The 19,654-nt window shown below is 40.8% G+C and overlaps 1 protein-coding gene across 1 annotated transcript in view; it reads left to right on the forward strand.

Annotated features, from left to right (window-relative positions):
* Positions 1–17,728, forward strand: part of C9H8orf48 (chromosome 9 C8orf48 homolog) — a 34,322-nt gene extending 16,594 nt beyond the window's left edge. Inside the window, 1 exon segment of the mRNA XM_050901689.1 lies at positions 17,533–17,728. Coding sequence (XP_050757646.1) covers positions 17,533–17,581 — 49 coding nt within the window. The 3' untranslated portion in view covers positions 17,582–17,728.
* The last annotated feature ends 1,926 nt before the right edge of the window (positions 17,729–19,654 follow it).

A 19,654-nucleotide genomic window follows, 5' to 3' on the forward strand; every position in this document is an offset into this window, starting at 1 on the left:
CAAAGTTACTATAGAAAGGAGTAAAATGAAATGGGGTATTTATAGAACTGAAATAATGAGACTATAACAGAAATTAATCAGCAAGACTGAGGATGCCAACAGGACAAGAAATGATAATAAATTATAGAACGTGTATAGGATAGGTGTCTAGGAAGAGAAAAAACAACATAGATTAAAACTGGAATAAGATGCCAAATAATATTTTTGACCGTTTTTTGAATATACTTTGGAATTTATTGTAACTTTCTGTGACTTTTCAAGATGGCAAAGTCACTATCTTTCAAAGAATGTATCTGGGTGAAAGATTGGTATTCAGTACACATCCAAATAAAATGGCGTTATGCTGGGGATCTCAGTGGGTTAGGCAATGAAATCATCTTCATTGTAGCCTCAAAAGATGTATGCTGGTCTGTGGGCACAAATGCTGCCCACCTTTCTGATTATTGCTGACAGCAAGAGCTCATTGCATTGCTCTTGCAGCGACCTCGTGGCTGTTGGACTCAGTGAGTCATAAAGTTACTGACTCTCACCAGTCTCCAGTTTCCTGACTTCTGTGCATTTAGGTCTCTGAAGGCTGTGGAAATCTTGAAGGAATATCCTTATCTATGAACTCTTACTGAATTTGTGTTAGAAAGCAAATAGGATTAAATCTTACTGTTGCATTTTGTTTTCCCATTTTGGGACAGGAATATGTATTGTTGAAGTTGGTTTTGTATTTTGTACCCATGTAGTTATTTTCTTTTGTATTCTATATATCATTTATTAGAGTGCTTGAGGGGTGTTTAGCCACTTGTTTTCACTTTCCACAAATCAATGGAAAACCTGAAAAGAAATGCTAGGATATAGAGGTAGATAGGCCCACCTATGTCAGCAGCTATCTACCTTTTGGTGCTGAAAAACCTACCTTGAATGATTTCACTGGGAGTTGATCCTGAGTAGGTCAAGCCCCAAGTGAAAACATAATGGAGCCCTAAGTTGTTCAAAGCTAGTTGTCCTCACGGCTTCATTGGCAGTTTATTCTGGTTTCTTGTAAACAGCAGCTTTAATAGTCCATCGAAAATACTCCCTTAAGCCTGGCTTTAACTTTTCAGTTGTCACTGCAGATTACATAGCTACCTATATAATGAATAAAATGCTGCTTGTTTCTTCCCATTACTCTGTAATCCTTAGAAATGTTTAAATCCCTTAAATCTCCTACCTTCGAATCTTACAAACCTTTTCTTTTTAGATACTCCATCTCTGTTCCTTATTTGCTTTGGACTACACTCCCTGTTTCTCTCAAGTCTTTCGAAGTCTCTAGCAATCTGCCCCACACTAGGCGAAGGATGCCCATTATTCCATGTGAAGTCTCATAAGGGCTGTCAGGTATAGAAGGTTATGATCAGGCATTGAATCCTTTGAAACTGTAATTTTGTTGTTATTGCCAATGAACACAGGTTTCAGCCCTTACAAAAAACACAGAAAGTGAGTTCCAGGACTCTAAATATAGATTGGTTATTTTTTTAAGTAAAAGAAGACATTTTGATATTTTTGCTTTCAGTACATAGATGCTTTCTAGAAGTACTGAAATATTTCTTTGCAACTCATGTCAAGCCTTTATATAAATACATTGAACTATGAGCGATTTGGGTTAGGCATCTGACAATATTTGTCTGTAAAATAGTATTCATACTCGCGTGGCACAGTGGCTGTATGGTTCTTGTTTGTTTGCATAAATGTTACAAAGACAATTCAGATAGCTCCTCTGAAAAATCAAAGCATATTTTGCTTATGTCTGTTGCATGCGTTTTCCTACTGCTCACTACAGTTCTTTCCCTTTTTATCAAGAATGACTCTGAGATCTGAGTGTTTGTCTTCTGCTTTCATGTAGCAGATATTAGGGATGTACAATGGAATGAATGATCTGAGTCTCTAAATAATTTATTTTATAATCCTGCAGTGTTGGAGACTAGAGATCCAGACATTCTGACATGGAGGACGTAGGGGGGAAAAAAAAAAGTAGATCATGTCTCTTCCTTTTTCCCCCTCACAGGAGCTTTCCCCCCGCCCCCTTCCTCAGCAGCAGATTTTTCTTTTGATCCAAAAAACCACTCTAAAACTATGATCAAGAGATTTATTCATCTGCTGCCTTGTTTGTGCTTGCTGGGGCATAAAAGGAGCGAGGTGGATCAAGGGTGATTCGTATGGTAAGCAGCCGTAGTACTGAACCAAATCAATCTGCCTATTGAAAGTACTTAGGAGCTTTTGCTTTCTAGCTTTCATGCTACACATAGTTGCATTATTTACGCTTCTGAATGATTTGTGATGTAGTAGAGTTTATTGCTCTGAACTTTGTGCAAATACAGAAGGGGTTTTCGTATATACATTGTTTTATATTATGTGTATGCTGATAACGCTTTTGTGATGTTATACTTTATAATTGACCCTTTGGATAAAATTACATTCCTCAAATTGTCATTGAAATCAGTTTCCTGTGGACTGCAGCAATGTAATTTCCACTTTCATTTGCCCTAGCTTTCTCTATAAAAAAAATTATCCTGGCTTCCAGGCTCAGTCATTCCTTAGTCTTGTTTCGAACCATCTGTTGGGCCATGGGACTTTGTATTCGTTTCTCCTCTAGGATAACTTTCCATCTCATTCACAATAGGCTACTGGCACGTGTTTGAATGGGAATGAAGTTTTAGTGCAATTCACTTGCCTGGATATGAACTGGGAACAAAGATAAGCACATTTGACTATTGATTCCCAGCTACTTGTGAAATATGTAATCACAGAATGGTGGAGGTTGGAAGGGACGTCTGGAGGTCATCTAGTCCAACCCTCTGCTCGAGCGAGGTCACCTAGAGCCAGGTGGGACCTGGTCCCACTGGTCCAGTGGTCCTTACGTTAACCTTGAATCTTTTTTCTGAAGCTATACTAAAAACTGAAATGCTTCAGGCCCCCTTGGGGCCACTGCCTTTTCATAAATCCATCTCCCAGTCATGGCTTTGTGTGGCAAGAGTCACGTTTTTTTTGGGGGGGGGGGGGGGTGTTTTTTGGTTGGTTTTTTTTTTTTTTTAACCATAGCCAGTTTGATCAGCTTCCAAGAAGAGAAGCTGAACCCATTTATTCAAATTGAGAGCTTGACAAAAATTTTAAACTGGTGGCACTGATGACAAGGTTTTGCTGCTGGAAGGGATCATGTTCCCCTGCGAAATTGTTAGCTGACACAGCGCCCAGATGCTTCTTCAGTATAAACCTGAATTGTAGCTTTCAGTGCAGTTATTCCAAATCATACAGGCATACTCCAGCAAGAGCTGGAGTGCTTCCAGCTATGTATTTTTAAAGCATTTTGAAATATACTTGCATTCTTCAAATTGTAATTTTATTACCATTCAGTATGATTTTCAGAGAATGACTTTTTATTGTCTCTACTCAGAGCTAACCTAGACACTACGTGCAAATTGTTACTGCCTGCAACAGAGTTGGTATTCTAAATGCCGCTGTGTTTAAAAAATGTTTTTTTAATTTTGTGAATACATATATTAATCTTATGAATACTACATTTGCAGTGTTTTTATGCAACTAGCTAACTGTTCCTTTTTCCTCCACAACTGATTCTGAAGATCTTTGCCTGCACTGACAGCAGCATGATCTGTATGGGGGGAGGCTGGGAAACGAGGGGGAGTGTATACCTTCTGTCAGTAAGGTACTAGGTCCTCTGTCTTTCAAATTACCTATAGAATTGATCAGGGTACCTTAAAAAAGCATTTTCCAGCTTCTGGGCATGGATATTCACTGCTTATTTATTCATTTATTTTGTAATAAAATAGTACTGTTTGTTCTCACATAGACTAGTATGTATGATCCATAAATACGTTTGTAAAATATATCTGTAGCATGTAACAGAATCCTTTAGAATATTCTGTGAAAATTCATATTTTTAGTTGATAGCACTTTAAGAACATTTACATCCTTCATCTTGACATTTTTAAATAGAACATTTCTTGCCTACAGAAGTAAGTTTACAGCATCATCACAGTATTATAGCTTGTTTAAAAATATATACAGCATTAATGGTAATTGCAAGCAAGCTATATACTTGAGCAGGGTTTTTGTTTGTAATTTTACGTTTTCTACTTTTTAAAACAATTACGTATATTAATATTACATCCATCACTTTGTTAGAAAATATTACTTATATATGCTACTCACAATAGATTTGTCATTTTTCTGTGACATAATATTACAGGCTATGAAAATAGAAACACACCATTGTATGGTTGGCTTAAAAATAATTACAAGCCTAGTTTAAAAAGTGCATTAGGCTTGCTCTTTCCTTGGTAAGTTAGGTTCCACTAACGTTGGATGTCCTTAATCCACTTATGGTTGGAATGCCAGTAGCACCTCTTGGCACTGAACCTTACGTGAAAGAAATACTGACTTACCACCTCCTGACAAATTTAGGGCTTGATCCTGCATGCTTTCTGCATGGAACTGTTGCTGAAGACATGAAGAGTTCTTCAGCTACAGGTTTTCAGGACCAGGCTGCTACTGCTGAGTATCTGTGAATCTGATTCACTTAAGACTCCAGTTGGATTTCAAAATCTTCAGCCAGATGATTAGATCAGTGCAAGACAGCACAACTCCACTGATCCTTATCGGCTGTGTTGGTTTGCATTAGCCAAAATCTGACCTTTTGCTTTCCACGGGCCAGTGGATTTTTGAAAGAGTGCGAGCAAGAGATTTAAACTTACTGTTTTAGTAATACAATAGAGATTAAAAATACATGATTGTGTTGGTTTTACTTTGCACAAATGAGACTAAATATATAAATATATATGTATGTATAATAAAGCTGTAGGAAATCTCCAAACTGCTAACAACTCTTAGAAATGAGATAAAACAAGGATATATTTACTTGGAAATTTCATAGTTGCCGTTCTTTTATTATTCATTTTCAGGTAATGCAAGAGTATTTCATGGTGGATCCTTTTTTTTTTTTTTTTTTTTTATGAAACAAGTCCAGGCGTGCTTTGAAAAACGCTCTTTTCGTGGTCTTTCTGATACTCCTCTTGTGCTTTCTGCAGTTTTTTACCTCTCAGTTTCCACTTGTGAAAACAGTAGGTTACTAGGGATGTCATTATCAAAGAGAAAATAATAATCAGCACTATTATCAGTGCAATAGTGGATGAGAGGGACCCCTCTAGCTGCTTAGTTTCAGTGTCTCTTGTTGTGTTTAGTTTAGCAAAGTTTTCATAGTCTGTTGAGGCCAAAAGTGTGGGTACAGGAACTTCTTTGAACTTGGGCCTCATTGGGATTCAGTAGTTGTTCTCACTCAGTCAAATTTCTGAAGAAGCAAGAACTATGATTCCCTTGTCACCTGTGTCATTCGTAAGACAGTTTTCTCCTCGGGTTCTCCAGGCATAGATGAGGCTCAGAAGCTTTGTTTGTTTATGAAGCCAGGGACCGTAGGAATAACAGTGTGTGTCACAAAGTTTACACCACGGGTCATCTACATCCCAAGTTGTGTAAGTCAGAAACGTGTGTGCACTGTTGTCGTCTTTATCGAGGGGTGGGGGAAAGCTGCTTAGCTGACTGCCAGTTTGTGATTCTTTGTTTTCTTGAAGAGATAATTGAAGAAAATCAAATCAATTTTCCAGTAACATTGTGGTGGCAGGGCTTATCCTCAGGCTTAAAAGAAAAACAAGCACTGCAACAAGTGTAGTTTATACCTTATGAATTTGTTCAGTGAGAGGTTTTTTTTTCTTCCCCCAAATATTCCCAGAAGAGAGTGAAATCAAAGGCATATTTTTTTACTGAGGGGCAGGCTTGGTTTTGCTAACATCATAGGCATTAACAAAATCAGCTACAAAACAGGAGCTCTCATGTTAACGAAGGGTTTTTATTTTCCCCTCTTCTTTGATATTTGCTCTCAGACTTGGCTTGTCTGGAGAGGATTTTGATTTGGGGTTTTTGTCCTCGTTATACTGGAGTTTAGGAGATGTCCTCACTGATTGCAAATCTGGAATCTGGAAAAATGACCTGGGTGAAAAATGACACAGGATTATTTAAGAGGTGAGCTCCCCTAAAGGCAGTGAGCTGTAATCTAGAATTTAAAACCCTTACTCTTTCCTAATTCTGATAGAATTTCAAATACATGTAAGTCATTTGGCTTTGATACGTGCTGTGTGTGACAAATCCTAAAAAATTGACTCATCTGAGCAGTTCTGAAGTTAAGAGCTGGTCTGGAAAAGGTGAAGAGCTGGTCTGCCCTCCCCCTTCCCTCTCCTGTTCCAAATCTCATCTTAGAGTTAAATCTGACGAGGAACAGGGCTGGTCTGCTCTTACTGATTTCTGCTTCCACTGAGGACAGTAGGATCTGGCCCCGGGATATTTTACTTTGAGGAGCTGTAAGCACTTTCAGAGCTATTTATTTCAAATAACAGATTGCTCTAAACCCCCTCCACCCTACTCCCAGATGCTTTGAGGCCAAAATTAGGTTTCAGAGATCTTGCAGCATGACTATTGGTTCGGAGATGCTCTGTTTGATAGGATGCAATTGTAATTCATCCTCTTTATAGAAATCTGTGGTTCGTCCCACTCAGGCTAGCAGAGAACTGAGGGTCTCTCTTACTAATTAACAGCACGTCCTTGTTTGTAATAAAGACTGTTTACTATAGATTAGCATTCTGTTGATGTTAAGATGTAAATGAGCAGTTCTTGCCAGTTTGGAACAATATGTTCACATAGTCAAAAATAAGTGTTGATTTTAAAGAAAGTTTAAGAGCCAGATTTTACTGTAGTTTAGGACAAAAAAAATATGTGTTTGTAAAGCTGATTGAAAGTTCATTTCACATAAGGGAACAAGTGCAACATACCGCATCTTTGATGAATGTCTACGTGTTGCACTACTGGCAAGTCGTATATCAGGAGGTTATGACAACAGAATATTGTAGTGCTACTTGGCTATGTATTCAACATTTTTCTCAAGTAGCCTAAAGAAAGAAACTGCAATAAAAGAACTTAAGAAACTGAGAAATGCCCTTCTGATTTATGGAGTAGCTAAGTGTCCACCACCCACGTGAAAGTCCAGGAGGGTGGAATGTCTCAGCACTAATGAAAATCAGATCTTGTCATACTTGCCTGAACCTGTATCTCATCTCATCTGTATCCACAGCTATCAGATTCCTATGGGGAATATAAAATATAAGATATAAAATCATTAGGCATCTGGTACTGTACGGTACTGTTCCAAGAAGGTGAGTGGGTGTTATTTGTAACTCCATTTCACCATCAGTTCAGGTATGTGTATTTTCAAAACCAAAACAGGAATGCTTTTAAAATCTTAAGTCTGCAAAGTACTGCTTGTGCTTCAGCTGCATTTTGGGAGAAGGAGACTGCTTTTATGGACAAATCCCTGCCCTTCAAAACAATGTCTGAGGGTTCTGTTCATGGCTCTGCTGCAGACTCTTGAGTGACTATGACCAAACCCCTCAGTGTCTGTGGGTAATACGGCAATGCTACCGCCACTTTCTAGTCTGCCTTGCTTTTAAGCTTCTTGAGGGCAAAGACTGCTTCTTCCTGTTGCTTGTGAATGAATTGGTGAACCAGGTTGGCAAGCAAAGGGTGCAGGGTGATGTGGATGAGAGAAACCTCAAAAATTGCAAAACACTGCTGAAGGGGGCCCACCTCAAATGTCTGCACAGAAATAAGCAAGTGCCAAGAAGAAGGTTTATGGGAGAAGCTCTTGCTTTTTCCTGGGAATCAACATGACTGGGTGTCGATCTGAAGTGCCTGCACACTAATGCATGGAGTGTGGAGAAGAAACAAGAGGAGGAATTAGAGGCCTTCATGAAGTTGCAAGGTGATGATCTCACTGGGATCACAGACATGGCTCACACAACCAGAGTGCTGCCATGGAAGCTCAAGAGAGCAGACCTTGGCCTTTTCAGGAACCTGCTTGGAAGACTGTCATGTAGGACACTCTTGGAGAGGAGAGGGGTCCAGGAGATCTGGTTGATTTCCAGGGATCGCCTCCTCCAAACTCAGGAATGGTCCATCCCAATGTGCAGGAAAACAAGTGATGGTGGCAGGAGGTCTGCATGGATGAACGAGGAGCTCCTGACAAACATAAAAAGGAAGCATGCAGGAAGCATGCAGGTCACGGACAGGTGACCCAGGAGGAATAGAGTGACGCTGAGCATGCAGGGATGGGATTAGGAAAGCCAAAGCCCATTGGGAGATGAGTATTGCAAGGAACATAAATGGAACAGGAAGGGCTTCTATAGGTATATCTGCAGCAAAAGAAAGGCTAGGGCAAATGTGGACCTGAATGGGGCAGGGGACGTGATGACCAAGGACGTAGAAGAGGCCAAAGCGCTCAATACCTTCTTCACTTGGGTCTTTACTGGTCAGATTTGCCCTCAGCAATCCGAGCCCCCTAAGACCAGTAGAAGAGTGTGGCACAGTGAGGACTTACCCTTGATACGAGAGTATCGAGTTAGGGAATGCTTAAAGAAACTACTGAACATTCACAAACCCATGGGAGCTGTTGGGATACACCCATGAAGTGCTGAGGAAGCTGGATGGTGTCATTGCAAGGCTGTTCTCAATAAGTTTTTAAAGGTCATGGTGGACTTCAGAGGACTGGAAGCAAGTAAATTTCATTCCTATCTTCACGAAGGGCAAGGAGGAGTATCTGGGGAAGTACAGGCTGATCAGCCTCACTTCAGTCCCTTGGGAAGGTAACATAGCAAATCTTGGAAACCATTTCCAAACATATTAAGGACAAGAAGGTAATTGGGTGTAGTCAGCATGGATGTATGAAAGGGAAAATAACCTTGACCAACCTGGTATTATTCTACAATGAAATGATTAGCCCAGTGGATGAAGGAGAGCGGTGGATGCTGTTTATCTTGACTTTGGAGAGGCTTTTTACACTGTCTCCCAGACTATTTCATAGACAAACTGATGAAATATGGACTGGATAAATGGACAGTGAGGTGGATTTAAAACTGGCTGAGCTGCTGGTCTCAAAGGGTTGAGATCAGCAGCACAAAGTCCACTTGGAGGCAAGTCAGTAGTGGAGTACCCTAGGGGTTGTTATTGGGGCCAGTGCTGTTCAGTATCGTCATTGATGACTTAGATGATGAGATAGAGTGCACACTCAGCAGGTTTGCAAATGATACAAATCTAGGAGGAGTGGCTGCTAAACCAGATAGTTGTGCTGCCATTCAGAGGGCCCTCAACAGGCTGGAGAAGTGGACAGAGAGGAACCTCATAAAGTGCAACAAGGGGAAATGTAAAGATCTGCCCCTGGAGAGGAGCAGCCTCATGCACAAGTACATGCTGGGGGCCAACTGGCTGGAAAGAAGCTTTGCAGAAAAGGACCTGGGGGTCCTGGTGGGCACCAGGCTCAACGTGAGCCAGCATGGTGCTCTTGTAAAGTCCAGTGGCATCCTCGCCTGCATTAGAGTGTTGTCAGCCAGTTGAGGGAAGGGATTATTCACCTCTACTCAGGACTGGTGAGACCACAGTAGTAGTAGAGGTAAATGTCTTAGGATCAGCTCGTATTGCAACATCCTACTGAGATTTCAGTTTTTGAGAAAGAGTTGGACCTCTAGTACTCTGCTTAAATTTCAAGAAGACTGTTCATGTTATCTGTAATCACTGTATTAAGTATACACTCATACACACGCACAAAGCACACATTTCAAGTTGAGTCAGGTTCCATCTACTGAAGTTTCAACGTCAACACATTCTCATGAGGAAAGTTTCCATTAAAAAACCCCAAAACATTCTTCATTGTCCATGCTCTAATTTAATTCAAACAGTAGAGAATAAATTATTCTTACATTGTTTTGTTGGTTTTGTGTGAGTCATAAGTCTTCAGTATATTTTGTCTGAGCATTACGAACATGCCAACTAGTATCTCAGGACTGCACACATTTACTTCCCATTAACATTTAATAAAATATATTAGAAAGGTTCGGGTATTTACAAAAATAATTTGAGTGATTTTTTTTTTTTTTTTTGGTCTGGAAACACTGATTTGTTGGAAGAAACTTTTCATGAAAGCATATTAGAATATCTGTAGGCTGAATACATTTCTAAACCTTTTAATGAAATAGTAATGTTCCACTTTGATACTTACATAAGCATAGGCTATTGATGTAGTACATGTCCTTACCTAGAGATGGACTTTGCTACCGTGGCTCATGTTTTCATCTATTTCTGTTTAAGTACTCTAATGTTTAAAGTACAACTCAGTATAAGATGGGGAGGACAAAATCTGCTCCTTGTTTTGTAATATCCTTAGGAGAGGCATTGTCTTTCCTTTTGTTCTTCAAGCTTGACCTCTGTGCCTCTAAGTAGAGTACTCCAACAAAGTAGAGACAAATGTATTTTTGAGGTTTTGTGTAGTTTTTGAGGGTGGAAAGTAGGAGCAGGTTGGATGCAATTTATATGAGAGGAACAAAGGAAATTACAGTAACAAAAATCAGTGTCTCAAATATTAATTCAGGTTATTGGCATCTGTCAAATACTGAATTACTGAAAAGAGATAAGAATGTTGATCAACAGCTTTTTGATTTCACTGAGACTCCTCCCTTTTTATAAGGGCAAAACTTGCCTCTCTTTGCTAGTGGCTTGGTAATAATGACGTTATGAGTGTTATATTACAAAGAGTAACGATGATTTGCATTGAATCCTTAATAAGTAAATTAAAAAGTTAAAATGCCAGGTGGGAGACCAGACTTGTATGAAGTTTTAATTGGCTATGGTTTGTTGGTTTTTTTATTGTTAGGACGACTCTGTTTTCTGACTCTCTGTCTCAGTTAAAGGAAGGACCGAGTTTGGTGAATGTCTGAAATCTTCAGCTTCATCGGAAGGATGAAGGCCAGAAATTATACGTGAGCTACTGCAGTTTTGTTGTTTTAATAGGAAGCTGATTGTACATACCTGACCCTTAGGCTAACTCAAACTTCCTTTGCCTTCCTGATGATACTGATTGAGTAAAAATGGTTGATAAGGACATATAAACCAGCAGCAAGTGAGGAAAATGTATAATGCTGTTCTCAGATGAACACAAAAACACCTTTCCAAAGTAAAGACGACTGACCTGAAAATATAAACCTGCTCCTTGTGCATTAATATAAAAAAGCTCTTCGATTTCAGTAGTAGGAGAATCTTTGGTTTCTATCTTTGTGTGTGTCTCTCTCATGTACTCATCCATACGTACACTGTGCATTTTCCAATGTTGAATTACTTCCAGTGTTTCTATCATCTTAAATATCTATTTGCTTTTTAATATAGTTTCAGGCTTGCTTGCTGGCTTGCTGCCTTCAGCTTGCTTGTAAATTTCCCTGCTGCCTTTCAAATTGTCCCTTCCGTTTTTATTGCATTACGGAAGAATGTGCCTCCTTTTTCTAAATTTGCATCTTTTTGATGTAAAAATTTTTGTATGAAATGTATCCATCATGTTGTAAGCCTGATGTGTAAATGATTCTTTTCTCCTCCTCCAGAGCCAGTGTAGCAAGACATCTACTAATACACTTGTGCACAAAATTGCAGATGAAAGCCAGAGTGGGAGTGAGAGCAAATGAAAAAAGGGACAAGGAGGAGGGAGGGAAAGGAGGAAGGAATGGGAGAAGGAGAGAAGGCAGGAAAGGCTTCAAAAAGCACGTATGAGATGTTTTAGCCTTGCTACTTATTTTTCACTCTATCTTCTATAAACTCATGTGTAAGAACAAAGGGCCAGATTTTAGGAATATTTTAAATATGTACATAAGACCACCTTTGCCATTTTCAAAACCCATGTACATACTAGTACACATCTGTCTTTATCTTTGGATGCTTAAAATACTTTTGGAAATCTTAAGGTTTCAAGTCTACAAAGTGCTGATCAGCTTTCAGCTGAGAGCCAGCGAGGCTTCCTGCTTCCCAGTAGGTTCTGTGTACTTTAGGGGAATGGGCTTAAATAATAAACATCGAGTTGTTACAGCACGACACTTTAGGTATGTTTGTAGTGTCACTGGGTTTGTAGGTGTTAAACACCATAGATTTATCTGAGAAGGCCTAAAATCAAACCACCTCTTTCTGCCTTTGTCTTCCGTATTGCTAATCTCAAAACAAAATAGAAAAAATGATCTATATTAGATTTTTACACCTTGTCATCCTTAGAAACTTAATTTGTGTAAAACCCTTGTGATTACATTCAGTGATATAACTGGTAACTTAGATAACGATTTAAGCAAGTCAATCTTTTAATTAAGTGTATAAAATTCTAGCCCTAGTCTCTCAGAGTGCTTTACACTATTTTTATCCTAGTGAGCAAGAAAATTCTGCTTTTAGCAGTTGTTCAGCCTGTTCTGTCTTCATTATACCTGAGGTTTTCTCCTCCCTTATGCAAGAAGAGAAAAAGACAGCACGTTTTGGAAGCAGTTGTAATAACTCATTCCAGCATTGGTGAGATCCGTAAGCCAACGGAAAGTTCAGTGTTGTTCCTATAAAAGGAACAATATCTAGTGGGATCCTGATTCTCCTTAAAGCTGCAGCGGGCTTGGATAACTTTGAGGGACAGTCTATATATGAGAAAACCAAGTAATTTTAGAGCAGAACCTGATACCATCTTACCTCTGCATTGAGAGCTGCTGAGCAAAACAGCTCCCGTTGATTCAGATGGAAGTTGCAGGCTGTGTGACTGCTCAGGACATCTGCTTTTATGTTCCAGAAGAACTCGTGTGGGCAGGTGTCTGTGCTTAGTGTGGACCATAAATGTAATGTACTGTTTTCCTGGGCATTTAGTTTATAGACAACCCATATGGAGCTAATTCTGGTTTTTAAGGTTTTAATTTTAATTAAGTAATCCCTGAAGTGTAGAGTAATTGAAGCAACAGACCTGTTGTGTTGTAGATTTAGACTCTCTCTGAAATTGATATTCATCCCACTGATTTTATTGGTGACTTCTCGTGATAGTATAAACATGTTAATTTAGTATAACTGTGATTTGATAAACATCAGCAGCTTTTTAGGTGTGACTACAGCCTTCTTGTAACTGCCTGTTTTGGCAAATACTATCTTTTGTCTGTACGAAGTCCGAATCCTTGTGGAAGTTGCTGGTGCCTGTTACCAGGATCAAACTACACCTAAGTCATGCTATAGACTGAGCGCTTGACGAATTCCCTCCTTAAACCAGCGTTACTAAAATGTACCTGTGATACATATTTTAGCCTTCTTGTCTATATAGTGGTGTGAGGAAAGTTTATCATCCCGATCAATGAAATCCTTGTATGACATTTTTAGGGTAGCTTTGAAACTGTATATTAAATGCTCCCCATAGGTGTGCTGACTGAGGCTTAGGCATGCTGTAATAAAACATGTTAGGAAGAGACATTGAGTCTTATTCCTTTCACGTGCTTATATTTGGGCAAGGGTTTGGATTTTTTTCTCTTTTAAACTTGGAAAACAGTGCTGTATCAAAGTGCTATTCTCTAAACAGTTGAACAGATCTGTTCCTTCATGATGTTCACTTCGAAATAGGCTTCACTGCATTTCAAAAACTATGAGATTGTTTTTCTCGAAACAGCACACACTATTCCTCTTTTCAGAGGGCAGGTTTTCCTGATAAGCCATTCTTTGTTTTTCCTACTAAAGGAACATTCTTATATCATCAGCTAAAAAATGTACCCCAGAAAATGTGGATTCTTTTTTCCCTTTGAAATTGTCTTTCATGGTTAACTTTTTGCTAATTTAGTTCATATTCATTTCTTTTGCACAACATTCTATGCTGTTCTTCCCACACACCGTTCAAAATCAGGGGCAATTTGTGTGATTACAGAGGCAGCCTGTGAATTTTTCTATTAGTCTATATTTTAAATGTTATTCTGTGAAAACACAAATCCTGGAGCGCAAACAATTCCCTAGCCTACACTGATGCTTAAACTTGCTCAGCAATTTTTTCCATTTGCCTGTTTCTAGGATCAGTTTGTCCTAATGCTCTGTTACGTGTTTTTTGGAGTCAGAAGTAGTACTTACCAGTCCAGGTACAAGTGGATGTTTAATTGTTCTCTTGAGTTATAGGATAAGTGAAAACTGAAAGCTCTTTAGAGCTGAATTCAAATGAACAAAACCAAAACCTAAGAACCTTCATAAAATAAGATCTTAAGACAATCAGTGGCCTTTTCATTAAATTCTCATTTTCTTTGCAGGTGAAGGAGGGTTCTGATTCTGGGCTAATCGGTTCTGAAAGGGAGATGAACAAATGAGATCTGCTTTCGTATCCCCCTCCCTTTTTTAGTCTCTCCTCTCCTTTTTTCTCCTTCCCTACTGCTAGCAAGGGAAGTAATTACGGATGGGACGCTTTGCAGCCTTTCTCTCGGATCTAAAATCTGCCAAGATTGAAACTCCTGCAGGGATAACTTTTTTTTTTAAATGTGCCAAAGAGCAAAAGATTGTTTGAACATTCAAGTATTCATCCAACTCATTTAAAAAGAAAACTCTTCTCCTTCCAGCCAGTGTGCCTGTTCTTGATGAATAGTTACAATCTAGGACTACAATATATTCAATACTCAGGGAATTTCACCTTTAAAATTGTGCAAGAAAAGTAATAAGTTAAAGGGTGGGAGGGAGCAGGGGGCCGAGAGGGGGAGTGATGAATGTCATTTTAGATGCAGCTACTTTGTGTCTGCACATTTTTGGAATAAGATCACATTTCTTTTCCCACAGCATGGACTGGGGACGGTCTCTGTCTAATTTGAGAATTCTAGGTAAGCGGAAAGCACCCTTCCTTCCTCCTCACTGCCCTCCTCTCCCAATCTTAAAGCCCAGGTAGCTTGTCTCTGGGGTGGGTAGAACTGATGTGCAGTAAGCTGGTCCCAGCACTGAGGCTAAAGGAGTAGGCAAGGAGGGAGAAGGGAATAAAGATTTTCTTTAAGCATTCAGTGCTTACTGGTCAGCGTTGACTTTCCTTTTAGCTCCAAATCACATTCCAAATGGGAAAAGTTATGTGAAATGCATTTCAGATCAGTTAATGTGTTAGAGATCAGTGGGTTACATGGCAGGTGCCTGTGCACTGCTTTAGCCATGGGTGGAAGGGGATGAGAGGCATGTCACCTTCCCCCTGTTGTGGGTTGAGGGGTTCAGCCTTCATGCATAGGTAGCAAGACATACTGACCAGGGGTATGTATGGAGGGGAGGAAGGGGTGTGCTACTTTTGTGGGTGAACAAAGGGGACAAGTAACGTCGGTAACTGGGGACGGGGGGGCTTATATGCATGTGGAGAAGCGGGTGCATGATGAGTGGGAAAGGGTGAGGGGTCCCTGGGGCCCCGGTGCGGATGGAGAGGAGGATGCACATCGCGTGACAGGAGGAGAGTGTGTTTGTAGGGGTGTTCGGCGCACCTTTGTGCTATGAGGGAGGAGGTTACATATGTGTTTGTGAAGGGTGAGGGTGTGGTGGGTGTATGCATGGAAAGCTGCTGGTACCCAGGGGAGGACAGCCATGCCTCTGACTAGAGCTGGATAAGCCCCAGTGGGGGCCGCGAGTGGCCCTGGGCTGGGCCAGGGGCAGTGGGGTGAGCAGTGCAGCCCTGGATGCTGCTCTGCTCCGCGCTGTGCCGTGCCAGTCCCGCATGCTGGTACCGCGCTGCCCGGTGCGGTGCTGTGCCACGCCAGCCTGCGTGCTGGTACCGCGCTGTGCAGTGCTATGCCGTGCCAGCCTTGCACACTGGGTATCGCGGTGCCGTGCCGTGCCGACCCTGCACGCCGGGTGCCAGCCATGCCGTGCCAGCCCCGCACACCAGGTGCTGCGACGCCCGGTGCCATGCCAGCCCCGCACGCCGGGTACCGCACCGTGCCGTGTCCCCGGTTGGGAGGCTGCGGAGGGCTGGAGCAGGATGCAGCGGGAGCAGCCCTCTGAGCTGCTCCCGGCAAGGCACCTGCCTGCCCAGCCGGACAAACGGCACGTCTGCAGCAGGCGGTTTCCGATGTTTGGGCTTTTTGCTGCTGCGCTCTGCGCCCCGCGCCAGGAAAATGAGCTTTGTCGGGAAATCAGCTCATTAGGCAGATTCCCTCTGAAAGGGGCACATGTGCCCTTTGCATAATGGGGAAGGAAAGGAAGCTTTTGACTGTGTCCATTTAAAAAATTGCGACCGCTGCCCCCTCCCTCCTCCACTTTCTAATGAGCCTCCGGTTCCACACAAAGGATTCATCATAGCCATGCAGCACTCACCTTCTCCGGCCACATCTTCCTCGGCTCGCTGGGCTACTTTCAAAAGGGGAGAGTGATCAGGGAATGGCAAGGCTGGGAGCCTGTGCTGAAGCCTGACCATGGAGGTAGCCTGAGACCTTGCTAACTGGCCCGTCTCGTCCCCCCTTGGTCTTTAAAACCGAGAGGCAGATAGTGCTGAACAGGCGTGTTATTTGTGCTGCAGATGCGAGGAGGGTGGAATAGCTCCACACACCCGCTACCTCAGCAGCACTCACTGATCCCAGCCAAATTTTTCAACTTTATTTAGGGGGAAGAATAGATCACATGGGGAGCTTCACCAAACTGGGAGGAGCATGTTAGTGCAGAATCAGGTCACTAACATAAAAACCCAGGAGTTAGTCACAGACACAAAGATTAATAGTGTTAGCATAATCCAGGCATAAAAGCAGGCTGAGACAAAGACAAGAGATGCTTATGGGAATTAAATGCTTCTGTTTTCTTCTCTTATCTGTGTCATTAAGCAGGGTAATTTCTTGCTCCTTTTATCAGGTGAGTTTTCCTAATTGAGTAAGAAATAGAGCAGAATGTAAAAGAAATGTTTTCAGCTTCCAAGTGCTTTTGAGAACATTCTTCTTGACTGTCAACCTAGCATTTCTACAGGCTTTTTTTTTTTTTTTTATATTTCTGAAATGCAGTCTGTCTCTGTCCTGCCGTGTTGTATCGATTCAGTCCCAGACAAATAGATGCTACAGACCCATTCCAAAACATACACATGCCCGCATAAAATAGTCTAGGTTGAATAATTGCCTCTGACTCCAATCTTTAATTTGCATCTCCTGCTCAGACAAAGGCAAGAAGGCTGCTGGCTGATCCCTTATTGTCCCACTGGCTGAGAAATCATTGTGGAATTAAGTTTCTACAGCGCCTTTTTCTAATCTCTGTCTTTCATTCATTAATAGATGGCAAAGCTCCCAACAGGAGCATAGGTAATACAAAAGCTGTCCCCGAGTGCCGAAGAGCTGATTGCTGCCAGGACCGCAGCGTGATTCTTACGCCTTTTAATATCTTTGTTTATTTAATCAACTGCACATTCCAAAAAAAACTGTGATGGATTTAGGTTATTTAGAGGCCAAAACGCAAATGCGGATGCCTAAATATGGGTACCTAAATACATACATATCTTGTGAAGAAGTGGGCCTGACTTTTATAGGTGCTAAGCAACTGTTCTTCTGCATTTCCATCTGCTTTTAAGTCACATCCCACCCTCTGCCACTTTCCTCATGTCCACACTTTGAAAAAGAAATTAGCTTTGAAAAGTAGGCTATCTTGTTCCTTTGCTTACAGAAGCATCCTGCCCAAAAGAAGCTCCATCCTAAAACATGATACCAGATGAAGGGGGAATCGGTAACCAGGTGGATTGCCACAACAAAGCCAAGAAGCCTGATGTGTCCGGTTAGTATAAAACTACAGGAGAGCTTGTCTGCTGCTCACCCAAAAATGACTCAAACAGTCATCGAAGAAGTTGCACCTGCCTACAGAGTGACTGTCCTTCCTTCAGTTTGCAGAAAAATTAACCAGCTTTGGCAGTTAAAGGCTGAAACAGTCAAAATGTTGATTCTTGGCAACTTCTTAATGAAGTGCCTCTGGATTAGAGATGATATCAATCAGGATATCGCATCAAGAAAAGCAACCTTCACATTAGTGTAGATCAAAATATGTAACTCTGAGTCCTTTGGTGTGCAGTGCAGTTCTCTGCTGCGTTATCTGTGGAGTATAACTTTATGCTCCTTGCTTTCATTTCCCCAGCCTGGGGTGCAAAGGGGTAACCTGTGCCTACTGCAGGCTCCCTGCTTCCTGCGGGTCTCTTAAAGGAACCGGGGGAGTGCAGCTGCTTACACTGGAGGGGAGAAGAATTGCAATTGCAATCGGTTCTTTTTATAGGGCAAATCAATGGAGTGGAGAAAAAGCACTTTACATCTTTACTACAATACAGGCATGCTGAAAACACAGCTAGAACCTGTCCCTGTGCTTTAAACTTGAAAATGGTGTATTGCTGAGCTAGTCTTGAAGAGAACCTGAGTTTTATTACCTGGAGATTGACCTTTATGTGTAACTTCAATTTCAAGTGTGCAGAGGCCTGATTTTCGACAGAGATGCCATCCATTCCTCTGTAGGTATAGTTTGAGATATTTTCTTTGGTTTTATTTTTTAATACTTTCTCTGTATTGCCAGCTAGCAATGGAAGATAAGATAACAAGCCTAACAAAGGCTTTTACGGTCTGGTTAGCCCTTATTTGTATTTTCATCCCCAAGTTCTTTTTTTCTTACTGACTGAAGTTTTCTGTCTTATGCATTTCATAAAACTTCCTTTTATATTTCTTTTTATACACAGCTTCTTACTGAAGTATCTTACGTCAACTGAAAAAGCTATATATAATGTGTATGTATACATACATATTTATATATATGCATACATATGCAAAGACCTGGGAATACAAATTTCTACCGGTTTGTATTAGTGCAAGGGTAGTTTTTCCTTCATTTTTATTTATATTTAACTCTCCCCAACATTTTGCCTATGAACTCATAAGTAAGCCAATAAGGAATGTCTGAAAATGTTCTAATATATTTTTATGCTACATTGAATCTTTTTTCCAAATACTTGTTCTTAATCCTGTATGACTAATACACTAAAATTTCTCATGCACTCAAATTTGCCACTTCCTGAATCTTCTCTATTTCAGGGCTCGTAACTGGTCAGAAACTGTACCAGTCAGTTTGAAGATTATGGCTGTGCCAGAGGACTGTTGACCAACTACAGGAACAGTATTTATATAGTATAGTCCTATCTCCTCCAGGAAAACTTATACTTCCCAGAAAATCAGTAAATACTTGATATCATGGTTAAGCCCACAGATCCGAATCAGCAGTGGCATACAAATGCCCAACTCCCATTGATTTCAATAGGACTTAGACCAAAGTATCTTTGTGCTGGTGATCTCTTGACAATGAATGCTCTTCGAAGTTCATGGGAGCCATTAGAAAGACCACAGTATGTTCTGACAGTAATTGAAGGGCTAGAAGAAAAATGAACATTTGTAACTCCTTGAGAAGTTCTTCAAGCTTGAAAAATGGCCCAAAGCTTCTCTCCCAGTCTGCAGTGAAATGTTCCTTATTCATCATTGCAAAAATCTCTGATGTCCCGGTCAGATTGTTGACATTTCCGTTGCTGCTTCTATTTTAAATGTTATAATTAGTAATTTTTCACACTTCCAAATTGTCCTTTCTCTTAGAAATTTAAACTACAAACAATGACAGATTAAAGCACATCAGATACCACTGTAAGGTAGGTATGCGATACAAGGAGATTACTCCCAAGGTAATGTTTTCTTCTCTTCTGCCTTCAATGGCTATGTTGTTGTCAAGGTGCTATTCTCGTTATGCAGAGATTGAAACAAGTCCATTA

This window comes from Gymnogyps californianus, chromosome 9, assembly GCF_018139145.2.
Source record: "Gymnogyps californianus isolate 813 chromosome 9, ASM1813914v2, whole genome shotgun sequence".
Taxonomy (NCBI): Eukaryota; Metazoa; Chordata; class Aves; order Accipitriformes; family Cathartidae; genus Gymnogyps; species Gymnogyps californianus.